A 13,205-nucleotide genomic window follows, 5' to 3' on the forward strand; every position below is an offset into this window, starting at 1 on the left:
ATCTTTTGATGAATCTCCTGTTTCCTCTATTGGCTATTTTCCTTTTCTTTGGTTACCACCCTTATATTGGTAAAATACAACCTTTGGCAGCTTTCTGAGAAAGAGTGCATGGGAGAAAAGGCTTTTGGCAATTTTGCATGTAGAAAATGTCTCCACACTATTTATTCCCCATCCTCGATGTATAGTTTTGCTGGGTAAGAATTCTTAGTTAGAAAACATTTTCTCTCACAATTCTGAAGAAATCATTCCCTTGTCATCTAGCTTGTAGCGTTACTGCTTAAATTCAAAGACATTTGGATCTTGATATTTTCCATGTGGCCAATATTTTTCTCTCTCTCAAAGCTTTTCTTTGCCCCTTAGTTTTTGCAATTTCGTAATTCTATGCCTTACCCTGGGTCTGCTTTCATCCATCTGGCTGACTTCTTTTAATCTGGAAGCTCATATCCTTCAATTATGGAAAAATTCTTGAATTATTCAGATGATGATTTTGGTCCTTTTTTTCTATTTCTCTTTCTCGGACCCCTTTTTATGGTTGTAGAAGCTCTTGACCCAATGCTCTAAATTTCTCATATTTTTTTCTATTTTCCAACTCTTCATCGTTTTGTCCTATTTTCTGACAGCCCACCTTATTTTTATCTTTCTACCTTGCTATTTAGTTTTTCTTTTCTGCTCTCAAGTCTTTAATTCTCAAGAGCTCCTTTTTGTTTCTGATGTTCTCTTTTCATTTTATTTTGTTGTTACTTCATGTATAGAATGTATATAATATTTTCTCTTATTTACCTGCATGGTCTGTTACTGAGTCATTTTTTTCTGTTGGTTTTGTTTTCTATCTTTCAAACTAGTGACTGTCCTCAAATTCCTAGCAATTCTTATTATCTACTCACATTTAAGAGTAAATACCAAAAAGCTGATTATAAGTTTAAGTTTGTGGATGGGGCTTATTGTCTGTAAGCTTCTCTGTAGGATAATATGAATAAATATTATTTGGAAACTTAGATGTCATTATCTTTATTCTCTTTGGACTCATCAGACTTTCCATAGATGGACTTCCCAATTCCCGTTGAAAGTTTGAGTCCTTGGGACTATGGTTCTATACTCACACGAGAAAAGGATAAAAGTGGGAAAGGGCCCCAGCATTCAGTTTGCCTGTGTTCAATTAATCCCCATATTTTCAGTATGGTACTCCCACCCCCAACTGTGAACTGTATCTTCCCAGTCCAAAGACTGTACCCTCTCCAGGGAATAAACCCCCCAAAGTCTGCTGGTGTGGTGAAGAAGAGATACTTGGTTGCAGGGAATTGGGAAAGGGATCTGCGGACTTAGCCTTTTAGGAACCAGAATTTCAAGCAATCCTCCTAATTTCAACCATACCCTTCCATCTCCCTGAGGTACCTGGTGCCGCTAATTCCTGAGCATTGGGGGATTCTATAATGCAAATAGGATTGCTCATTGGCTTTCCCCATTGCTGGTTTAGAATTTAGCTTTCTTCAGTCTGCAAAATCCTTTATCACTCGTCCATCTGCTTTCTAGTTTCAAATTTTTATTGCTTTTATCTTTTCTTCTGTCTTCCCTTTATGTCTTTAAAAATCCTACTGTTGTTTTGGTGGAGTTTCAGGAGGAAGCAAAAGTAGATGCACAGATTCAATATCCCGTCTCTACCCTACAAGTTTGCATTTTCAAATAATTTTCTTATAGCTTTTGTTTTTGGTATGGGAAAATGCACACAAAGGCGTTGACCTAAAGAAAAACACACAACATAAGAGTTGTGAGTTTCAATTTTATTCGGGGACCTTACTGAGGATGATAGCCTGGGAGAGAGCCTTTCAGATACCTCTGAGGAACTGCTCCAAATATATATGTTCCACATGTATAAGATTTTTTTTTTTTTGACTAGGAAAAACATGTAGTCTAGCACACATTTTGGTAAAAGATTACTTTTTGTTTTGTTTTGTTGTTGTTTTTTTGTGTTTTTTTTTGCGGTACGCGGGCCTCTCACTGTTGTGGCCTCTCCTGTTGCGGAGCAACAGGCTCCGGACGCGCAGGCTCAGCGGCCATGGCTCACGGACCTAGCCGCTCCGTGGCATGTGGGATCTTCCCGGACCGGGGCACGAACCCGTGTCCCCTGCATCGGCAGGCGGACTCTCAACCACTATGCCACCAGGGAAGCCCAAAAGATTACTTTTAATCACAAAGAACAGATACCTCAAGTGAATGATTTTAGTGATTTCTATGTACAAGAAGATGTAAGAATCTGGGGCCATTGAAATTCTCCCTGAGGCATGCTATCTAGGGGCCATTTATACAAAACCCAGAATGCCTCACCCTTATTTTCCCTCCTGAAGTCCTAAATCGCCTGGGGTACATCACCCTCTGCAGGGGGTTGTGTTTTAACCCTTAGTATAACTGGTTGATGAGCAACATTCTTTGTTCCTTTTTTTTCCCCCTTTTACAAAGGGAACTGAGGAAAAAGGACATGTGAACATAACTGCAAATCTACCTGAAGGTATGAGGAAAATGTCTGTCCTTTCAACGTGAAATTTGTCATGTGAGGACGATACAGCACAATAGCTGTAACATATCCTTTGAGTCATTAGTGAAACTAATTTAGTTTGGATTACACTAGCAGGCTATTCTTGGTGGAGTTAATTTAATGATTCATCCATGAATCATTATTCATGGAAAAGCAGTTATTCAAGGAAAAGTTCCCTTTATGGCAAAACTTGGCTTCAGTGTGCTTAGGATTTAAGGAGAAGGCACCTCTCTTGGAATTGGGAACACAAATTCACTTCCCAGCAAACTTTTGTTAACAAATGGCTTTTGCAAGGCCCTGATGATGTCAAGAGGTGATGCTCAGGGTTTTCTGAGAGGTCAGAGGGAAGTATCTGATGTATTGGGTACAGAAAAGCAAAAGAAAGTTGCAGTTTTCCCATTTCCACATTCAGCCAGAAACTTTGGAACCTGAACTTGAGCCTTCATAAACAGTTCTCTACTTAAAACAAAAGGGAAGCATAATTTTATCACTAAGCCAGGGCAGCCTGGAATTGTTCAACTCTACCCCTCTCACACAAACTTGAAATATAACTTAACATCATGAATATAACTTAATCACTTCTTAGGTGTTCTCATAGCTTCTCAACCTGTACTTAACTTGTCCGCATCCTTTTCTGGGGAAATAAGAAGTTTCTTTCTACAAGCAAGATACAAGTGCAAAATTATAAGAATCAGAAAAGGCAAATTTCACAATCATTCTTACCCATACACAGAAATAGCAGATGTGCTAGTTTGGTCGCCCAAGTTCTCCTTGGGTGGACTCCCAAGACTGGTTTCCTCCTCACCTTTTCAAAAAGCATGTTTCTGCTTTAGATTTATTTTAAAATTTTGGTAAATTGAAGAATAACTTCCCTAAAGTGCACAAATTTTAAGAGTATGGCTCAGTGAATTTTTATACATGCATACAACCTATGCAATTACCATGGAGCAAGACAATATTTACAGCATCCCAGTTCCCCTCACTGTCCCGGCAAGTACTTCTCTTTTCTTAAAATCAACAATACCCGACAATGCTTTGGGGTCACTTTAACCATGGACTCAGAAAGATCATTCACTACCTGATCTCGTTATTCCTCGTTCCCACTCGGCTCCCTGAGCCCATTTCAGGGCGCGGATGGCTGGGACGCCCCGTTCCGGAATCCGATCACACACTCACACCTAGCAAACGTCCCATTGGTCATCGCACCCTCTCTGCACCCGGCGGAGCCTACCTTGTGCGCTGTCCGTCGCCTGCTGCTGGTTCTGGCGCTGCCGCGGGCCTCACCGGCTGAGTCCCTAAGCCCCAGGCTCAGCCCTGCTATTGGACCCGCCCCCGGACCCGCCCCTCCCGTGGCGCACAGACCCCGCCCCCCTCCCCACGCTCCCCGGCTTGCTCAGCGGCGGAAATGGCCAGGGCGGGGCGAGTAGCGCGGCGAAGGCGAAGGCGGGGACCCTACTCCTCCCTCTTCCCGCCGGCTCCTCCCACCCCGGGTCACGTCGTGACAGGGGCGGAAGCAGCGGCGGCGGCGGCCGAGCGGGGGCTGCGGCTCGCTGCGCGGATCCTGCAGTCTCGTGCGCTCGGCGCGCGGCTTCGGAGAGGCGCCCGCAGCTCTGGGCGGCGCGCGAGGTCTCGCCTGCGCTCTGAGGTGGGGGGCACGCGGCTCCGGGGGCGGGCGTGAGGGCGGCGGTGGATTTCGGGTGACAGCTCTGCACAAAGCAGCTTGGCCGGGGTGCACGCTCTCCTGCCCCTGTGCAGCGCTCCTTGCCCGGGTGGGAGGCGGACCGGTGCCCTCGGGGCTATACCTCCTTCCCCGGATTGGTAGGGGGTGAGAGGTGGGGATCCCAGCCTGAGAAAGGGGGAATTCCCGGGCTGGGGTGTTGCAGCGACCGGGTTCCCCGGTTCATCGCGGTGCTGCGGGTTTCTCCTAACCCCCCCTCCCCGCAATATTTCCTTTCTGTACAGCGGTGCCTTCTCGCCGCGACTCCTTGCACGCCTCCAGAGCAAAGGTGAGCCCGGAGAGGCTGTTGCTTCGACTTCGGAGAAGAGACGAGAAAGCTTTTCAGAAAGCGTGGCTGCTGCATCTGGCACAGGGAACGTTGGGGCTCCCTCCTGGGGGCTGTCAGTGCCCTGTCACCTGGGGAGTACCTGCTGCGGGGAGTAGGCGGGGGACCTACAGTCCGGGAGTAGGAACTCCCTGGCTGTTCTTCCCAGCCAAGAGCGTGGCGCCGAGGAGCCGGCACGGCCTCGCAGGTGTTATTAGTTCGACTGCGGCGCCGCGACCACGCGTTGAGACGCGATCTGCATTGCCAGGTTGCTGGGGTAACTCCGCCGGGACCTGGGACCCCTAGGGGGCGGCCCGATTACGGTAGCTGTTAGTCAACAGCCTAGCAGCCGGCAGGTGAAAGAGGAAGGAATGGGCAGGCCCAGCTGTAATGAGTTGGGGTTGCGTGATCTGGAACCTAGCCAGCTGGAGGCCCAGCCCTCCCTCGGGAGAGCGTACGGGCGTCCATAGACCACTCCCTTTGGGGAGATCCGTCACTCCACCTGTGCACACGCAACTCGAGGCTTTTACACTTTGGTTGGTTTTTTTTTTTTTTTAACCTATTTTAGTAAAAGGAAAGCGAGTGGGAGGGACGGTTTCGTCAGGAGGTACAGGAGAAAATGACCATTAATAATTATCTTCCACGCAGAGAAAGTAGTCAACAAAGCATTCGGGCAATTGAACTGGATCCATATTTCGGAAAATTTGATTATTGTGGGTAGAATTTCAGGTGGCCCAAAGGGAAACTTTTGCTCTTTTTGTCTCTGAAGAAGTTTCTAGTATTTTGTCCAGTTTTGAGAAATTATGCTAACACCACTATAAATTTTTATTCCAACCTGGAGTTCTTTAGATTCATATTTTTATGAATTCTGTGTCTTTTAAAAAAGCTTTTTGAGTAAGCTACTTCTGAAAAAATCCTGGGAATTATTAAAGTAGAAATCTAGACATTGATATGTTCATCTATATATTTATGCCCTCCCAACCATTTTTTTCTTTCTTTTGTCACATTGAAAGAAAACCAAAGCTATGAATTTAAAATTAGGAAGAAATATGCCTATAAAGTCATATTGAACCTGAAACAAATTGATCATACTTAACGTTAGGTGAGTTTATTAATTTGAAGAACCAGGTGGGAAAGCACTTCCAGTAAACTAATTTGTTTTAATGACACTTTTGATCATATTTCTAAGACTATATTTAAAAGCACAATTAACTGTAGTCCTTCCAACTTAAATATTTTTCCTCTATTTTAAGCCCCAAGAACCCAGCAACAGTGAAAATACAGAGATTACAGTAAGTGTCAAAAAAAGGATGAAGGTACACAACTGTTAATTGTATAATTAACTGAGACAAAATTACTGCCCTAAAAATCTTCAATCATATTTTTCCCAGACAACACAGATTTCTTTATGGCTTTTATAGCTAATGTTTTCATTTCCTGTTAACCATTTCTTGAATTACATATTTCTTCATTGCAATCAAATACATGTTTTTCAGTATACAGTTGGGTTAAAATGTTTGATGAAATTTCCAGAATCTATGCTTTCTTTTGGGAGAGCTTTCTTTTGAGAGTGCTTTCTTGCCCAGGTAACACTTTCAAATGTTGCATGAACCTGATTTTATTTATGTCCCTAAACCCCACATTAGACTCAAATATTTTTGCTGCAATACTTAAGATATACTGTATACGTGTTTACACATGCTTTATTCATGGTCAATTTTATTAATAATGTGGGATATATGTTTTACATAAAAAGATTGGTTAGATTGGACAGAATTTTGAAAATGTGATCCAGAAAGCCTCCTCTGGGTATAAGTATAGGTAGACAGTAGTACTTTTAAAATCATTAGTTCTTTATCCAACTGTATAATGAGTGCTGTGGCACTAATGGCAATTTTTTTTTAATGGTTAAAGAACTGTAATGCATTTCAAAATATGCGTAAGGTATATTGGTTCACAGCTAACATAATGGTTTTGAGAAAGTGAAGACTGAGTCAAAGAAAAACCATCCATAACATCGGTGTCAAGGTTTCTCAAAGTTGTTATAGATGGCAGACTGAAAGTCTTCACACGTGATGTTAATAATCCATGAAAAATGTGCTTATGAATGTTAGTGCAAACAATAGGATTACACTTTATAGTGAAACAATAGGACTACAGGCCCTTTAAAGCTTTTCCCCAGGATTAAGATCATATATGTGGGATTTGTATCTTAAGATAAAAACACTTTTCCACTTTCCATTTTCTTATCCATAGGTATGTCCTGTTTATTTCTCATGCTATCGTTTTGTGTAAGTGTATGTGTGTGTAGTAAATATGGATCAGGGAAGGAGATGTGTGATAATTGTAGGATCCATACACTGTTGCGTACTTATGCGAAGCATTTTTCATTCCTTATCGAATTTAATTGAAAAATACTAATATGATAACTTAATCATTCATGGTTTTATGCATTATTTTTCTTGTAGACTTTTGGTTCTTAATGTTTCTTTAACTGTGCTGTTATTAGACTAGTTGGAGAACTCATAAAATTTGTCCAGTGGAAGATATTAGTGACTATCTAACCCAGATTCCTATATTCAGTAGTGACTAGACAGTGTGCCTGAGATTTATTTGTTGGGTTTTATTGAGAAGGAATGAATGAGTGTTCTTTTTAAAGTATAATAAGAGAGCAAAATTCAGGAACTAAGAAGATGCAGTGAGATAGAGAGGAATATTACAAACAAAAATGAGATATTTTTACTCATTGAATTTTATAAACAGCAGTGTCAGTTGTTTATTGGTCATTCGTGTGGTTACATTTTTATATGTAAATATACATACTACTAATGGATAACATTTACTGAGTACTTATACCAGGCCTGGTGCTTTAAATTAGTTATTTTACTTAATCTTCACACCAATGCTAGGGTACACTCTGGCTGTGCCCATTTTATATATGAGGACACTGAGGTGTAGTCTTAGTGAGCTTAAGTAACTTGAAAGCAATAGCTTCACACTCAGGCCATCTGACTGCGGAACATACACTCTTACCAACTAAATTACATAATAACTTGACTCCAGAGTGTTGAAAGTATTAGCAGATGCTAATATGTAATGTTTGTTTGGTTTTTTTTTTTCAGATTTTCTGATACAATGGCAACCCCACGGGGGAGGACAAAGAAAAAAGCACCTTTTGATCATTCTCCAGATAGCCTTCCTTTGAGGAGCTCCGGTAGGCAGGTATCACTCATTTGTTCATTCAACGCACCTGTTTTGAACAACAGGCTACTGTGATTGGGAGTGAAGAATTAGAGTTGATATAATTCCAGCCCTCAAGGGGCTTGCAGTCTAGTGAAGAAATTCACCTTGGGACAATCAGTGTGATAAAGTGATAGAATGTAGGAAAAAAGTGTATCTGGCAGAGGGAACTGCGGAGATAAAAGGCGCAGAGTGTGAATCAGCATGGGGTGTTCAGAGAATCACAGCTGTAGGGTTGCCTCCAGGATATGAGCTGGGGCCAGATCATGCTTCGCTTGGTGTCATTCATAGGAATTTGGACCTCAGCTTGTAGTTGGTTGGGTGCTGTTAGCAGGTTACTTGCAGCCATCTCTCTTGTAGGACCTTTTTTTTTTTTAAAGAAAAATATTGAATGATGGAATTCTTTTTCTAGAATTTGTCTAGTTTTTAAAATCTATAATACTGAGAGGATATAACTAAGTAAAGAAAAAAATCTTGATTTGAGAGTGGCTTTTATTTCTGATGGCACAGCTTTTTAAAAATTTTTTAACTTTTTTATTGAAGTATAGTTGAAACAGCTTTTTCCTGAGAGAAGCTCATACGCATTTTAGTTCTCTACTCAGAGAGCTGTTGTTAAAGTGCTAGTTCTAAATTTCTAGCAAATTAGCGAGTTATTTGCACAGTGCAGTCTCAGGGAAATGGCTGTATCATCAACCCCTCCCCCACTGCCAGGATGCTGTTGATCTTCACGTTTAGAACTTCTAACGTGGAAGTGATTTCAGTAGTAAACCTCCCACCGCCTTTACCTTTGGCCCTGCCGGTGTACTCTTAACCTCAGCTGGTTCTTTCTCAGGTGAAGAAAAAGGCCACAGAGACGGCAGACGAGGATGAAGATGGTGGGTCAGAGAAGAAGTACAGGAAATGCGAAAAAGCTGGCTGTACAGCCGCATGTCCCGTGTGCTTTGCCAGCGCTTCTGAAAGGTCTGTTTAGATGGCAGGTCTTGGCCTCACCTTCCTGCGGGTGAGAGCCTTCATCCTCAAAGATAGTCTTCCTGAAGATACATAGAGATACTTGTTATCCAACAACAGAGACATTGTCTGCCCATTTTGTATACAGCACGCCCAACTCTGCCAATCCGTGTCCTCCAGTCCCATCCACAATGGCTGTACCTCTGGTGGTAGGGGATGGCAGGGGGGACAGTTTGAGGATGGGATGGGGGTAAGAGGTGGGGGCAGAGGAGAGAGAACCTTGACCTCCCTGGAGAGACAAGTATATGCTTATTTCCCTGTGCTGCTTTTCTCCCTCATATAACATACCTTCTCCTCCAACAGATATATACAGGTCTCATTAAAGCTGTGTAGCTAACTGTACTCTTGCCATTCTTATTAGGATGACCCAAGCATAACCTTTTACTTCCAGAGAAAAATCTTCAGTTAACATTCAGTAAAACCTGGAAAACATATCCTGGGTTTTTTTGTTGTTGTTGTTTTTGGTTTTTTGTTTTGTTTTTTTAATCACAAAGAGGTGGTGGTGTTACTGTTCATAGTGGCATTATATTTCCTTCTTTGACTACATGATTAGCTGTGTGGTAGGTTGTATTTACTAGATTGCATGCTGGATGGTCCCATTCCAGCTGGCCAGATTCGTTCACTGTTTAGTATCAGGCCAGATGTTATTACTAAAGACCGCACTTTGCTCCTTCACTCACATGCAGCAAGGCCACTGGCATCCCTTCTTTCATGTCTAAAACCCTATCATCACTCCGTGGAGTCTTGATAACACTGCTAAGTCCCAGGCCCTTCTGATGGGTACCACTGATCTAAGTCCCTGTGTCCTCACCATGCACTGTTAGGTATCAGTTGGCCTTTCCATTTCCCTTGTTGTAATCTGGTTGTTAGGATTCCCCTGTTATAATTCTGGTTGTTGTAATTCTGTCTGTTGGAGGTAAGGCAAAAGGGCTCCTAGGAGGTGCTTGATTAATTTTTTTTTTAAACGATTTGATAAATGTTAAAAAAAAAACAAAACAAGAAGAAATGTTTATTCATTACCAAAGCTACCCGTTTTTGCTGTTTTCAGATGTGCCAAAAATGGCTACACATCCCGGTGGTATCACCTCTCCTGTGGGGAGCATTTCTGTAATGAGTGCTTTGACCATTACTATAGAAGGTTTGTTCTGATAATTGTTTGAGGTTTCCGTGGTGGAAGGGATGGTGGCTTGGGTGGTGGAGGGGGTCAGATGGTTATGACTGAGCCCCCAGGCTTACTGAATTATTCCACTGTTTCAGCCACACCTGTGCTGACTACCGGTGGGCCAGGACTTTGATGCTGTAGTTTGCATGTGTGTACACTTATGTGTGTGCACACTCAGCGCTCAAAAAGCATCTGCTGTGAGACAGTTATTCTCCTTAGTTTGCAAATTCTGAAAAATCTAGGAGCTGCTTCTTCTGTGCCAATGCATGGGGGCAGAATGCAAAGATTAGGGGGAGGATGCTGACAACTAGAGGGTGCTGGACAGACAGGTAACCATCCCTTCTTGATAGTTTTAAGTACTAAAACTGATAGGAATCCCACCTGTTTTATGGGTGCCATGATAACTACCCCCCTCCTTAAAATATGGCTGGTTAAGTCCTTTATGTAAGATTTCTGCCACCTGTTTTGAAAACCTGAATAACTTACAGCTTGATATATTTATTTTTATTCTTTTTCAGCCATAAGGATGGATATGACAAATATACTACATGGAAAAAAATATGGACTAGCAATGGAAAAACTGAACCTAGCCCCAAGGCTTTCATGGCAGACCAGCAGCTTCCCTACTGGGTAAAGAAGATAACAACGCTTTACTGTTCTGTAAAGGATTTGTAGAGCTAAATGCAAGAGGAATGGATGAAAATACCAATTTTTAGGAAAGTTTTCTTTTATTACATTTATTCTTTCTGTAACTGTTAAAGCAAATCACATTTTTGATTTTTGTACAGAAATCACATAATTCAACCTATGGTGTAAAGAAGAAACTAAAGACTCATTACCAACTGGTGATAGTCAGTGTTTGGTCCATATCTCTCTCATCTTTTTTTCTATTCATGTTTTTCTGTGTATGTTTAAACACAATTTTATGCTTTATATACAAATCCTAATTAGGTTTAAAATCATACTTTGCATGTAAGTTTTTGCTAACTGAGTTTTTTTATTAATTTAACTTTATATCATTTTTCTATCTAGCTGTTCTTTGAAAACATATTTTAGCAATTGCATATATAATATAAATATAACATCATTTAATAAATGATTTGCTAATTTATTTAACATTACAGGTAATTTGAGCTTCTCTCTGCATACTTAAAAAATTTTTAATTGAAGTGAAATTCACATAACTTTAAATTTTATTTATTTATTTTTGGCTGCATTGGGTCTTCATTGCTGCAAGTGGGCTTTCTCTAGTTGCGGCAAGGGGGGGCTACTCTTCATTGCAGTGCACGTGCTTCTCGCTGTGGTGGCTTCTCCTGTTGTGGAGCACGGGCTCTAGAGCACAGGCTCAGTAGTTGTGGCACTTGGGCTCAGTAGTTGTGGCACACAGGCTTAGTTGCTCCGTGGCATGTGGGATCTTCCTGGACCAGGGCTCGAACCCGTGTCCTCCGCTTTGGCAGGCAGATTCTTAACCACTGAGCCACCAGGGAAGTCCCCACATAACTTTCAATTCACAAAAAATTCACATAAAAATTAACCATTTTAAAGTGTACACCTCAATGGCATTTAGTACATTCACAATGTTGTGCAACCACCACCTCTGTCTAATTCCAAAACATTTTCAACATCCACAAAGGACACCTGTGCCCATTCAGCAGTCACCTCCCATTCCTCCCTGCCTCCAGCCCCTGGCAACCACTAATCTGCCTTCTGTCTTTATGGATTTACCATTTTAGATATTTTATATTAAGGAATCATGCAGTGTGTGACCTTTCATATTTGACTTCATTCACTTAACGTAGTGCACTTGAGAATCATCCTTGTGGTAGCATGTATTAGGACCTCATTCCTTTTCATGGGGGAATAATATTCCACTCTATGGATTTGCCACATTTTACTTATCCCTTCATCTGTTGATGGACATTTGGGTCATCTCTACCTTTTAGTTACTGCAAACAGTGCTGCTGTGAATATTTGTATACAAATATTTTTGAACATCTGTTTTCAGTTCTTCTGGGTACATTCCTAGGAATGAAATTGCTGGATCATAGTAAATCTATGTTTAACTTTTCGAGGAACTGATAACCCTTTTCCATAGCTAACTGCTGCACCGTCTCTCATTCCCACCAGCAATGTATGAGAGTTCAGATTTCTCCACATCCTCACCAACTCATGTTTACCATTTTTTTAAATTATAGCTGTCTTGAGGCTTCCCTGGTGGCGCAGTGGTTGAGAGTCCGCCTGCCGATGCAGGGGACACGGGTTCGTGCCCCGGTCTGGGAAGATCCCACATGCCGCGGAGTGGCTGGGCCCATGAGCCATGGCCGCTGAACCTGCGTGTCCGGAGCCTGTGCTCCGTGACGGGAGAGGCCACAACAGTGAGAGGCCCGCATACTGCAAAAATAAATAAATAAATAAATAATAAAAATTATAGCTGTGTTAGTGGGCATGAAGTGGTATCTCCTGGTTTTAATTTGCATTTCCCTAATGACTAATGCATCTTTTCTGTGCTTGCTGGCATTTGTATATCTTCTTTGGAGAAATGTCTATTCAAGTCTTTTGCCCATTTTTAAATTGGGTTGTTTGTCTTTTTGTGGTCGAATGGTGAGTGTTCTTTATCTATTCTAGATACTGGGCCCTGATCAGATAAGTGATTTGCAAATATTTTCTCCTATTCTTTAGGTTGTCTTTTCACTTCTTGATAGTGTCCTTTAGTGCACAGAAGTTTTAAATTTTGATGAAGTTCAGTTTATCCATTTTTTCTTTTGATGCTTGTGCTTCTGGTGTCCTATCTAAGAATCCACGCCAAATCTGAGGTCATGAAGACTGACTCATATTTTCTTCTAAGAAGTTGATCATTTTAGCTCTTTACATTAAGGTGTTTGATCCATTTTAAGTTTTGTATGTGTATTAAGTAGGGGCCCAACTTCATTCTTCTGCAGATGGATATCTGCATGCTTTTTTATTTTGGAAAAATTTTAAATTTATAGAAAATTTGCAAGGATAGTACAGAGTTCCTGTATATCCTTCACCCAGTTTCTCCTACTGTTATCATCTAACACACCAGGATTATATTTTGAACTAAGAACTTAACATTGGTACAGTACTAATAAGTATGTTACAGACTTATTTGGATTTCTTCAGTGTTTTCATTAGTGTCTTTTTACTGTTCCAGGATGCAATCCAGGATACCACATTGCTTTTAGTGTGAGACTTTTTGACTACC

General features: G+C 41.5%; 1 protein-coding gene across 7 annotated transcripts in view; it reads left to right on the forward strand.

Moving 5' to 3' along the window:
* Positions 1-3,943: 3,943 nt before the first annotated feature.
* The window catches only part of KDM1B (lysine demethylase 1B), a 55,633-nt gene continuing 46,371 nt past the window's right edge, over positions 3,944-13,205 (forward strand). Inside the window, exons 1-7 of one of the 7 annotated variants that reach the window (XM_079935528.1) lie at positions 3,946-4,175; positions 4,493-4,536; positions 5,826-5,864; positions 7,695-7,794; positions 8,645-8,772; positions 9,869-9,958; positions 10,501-10,612. In XM_079935528.1, coding sequence (XP_079791654.1) covers positions 7,708-7,794; positions 8,645-8,772; positions 9,869-9,958; positions 10,501-10,612 — 417 coding nt within the window. In that variant the 5' untranslated portion in view covers positions 3,946-4,175; positions 4,493-4,536; positions 5,826-5,864; positions 7,695-7,707. The other 6 variants (XM_079935530.1, XM_079935529.1, XM_079935531.1 and 3 more) reach the window with 6 other exon arrangements.

This window comes from Stenella coeruleoalba, assembly GCF_951394435.1.
Source record: "Stenella coeruleoalba genome assembly, chromosome: 10".
Classification (NCBI taxonomy): Eukaryota; Metazoa; Chordata; class Mammalia; order Artiodactyla; family Delphinidae; genus Stenella; species Stenella coeruleoalba.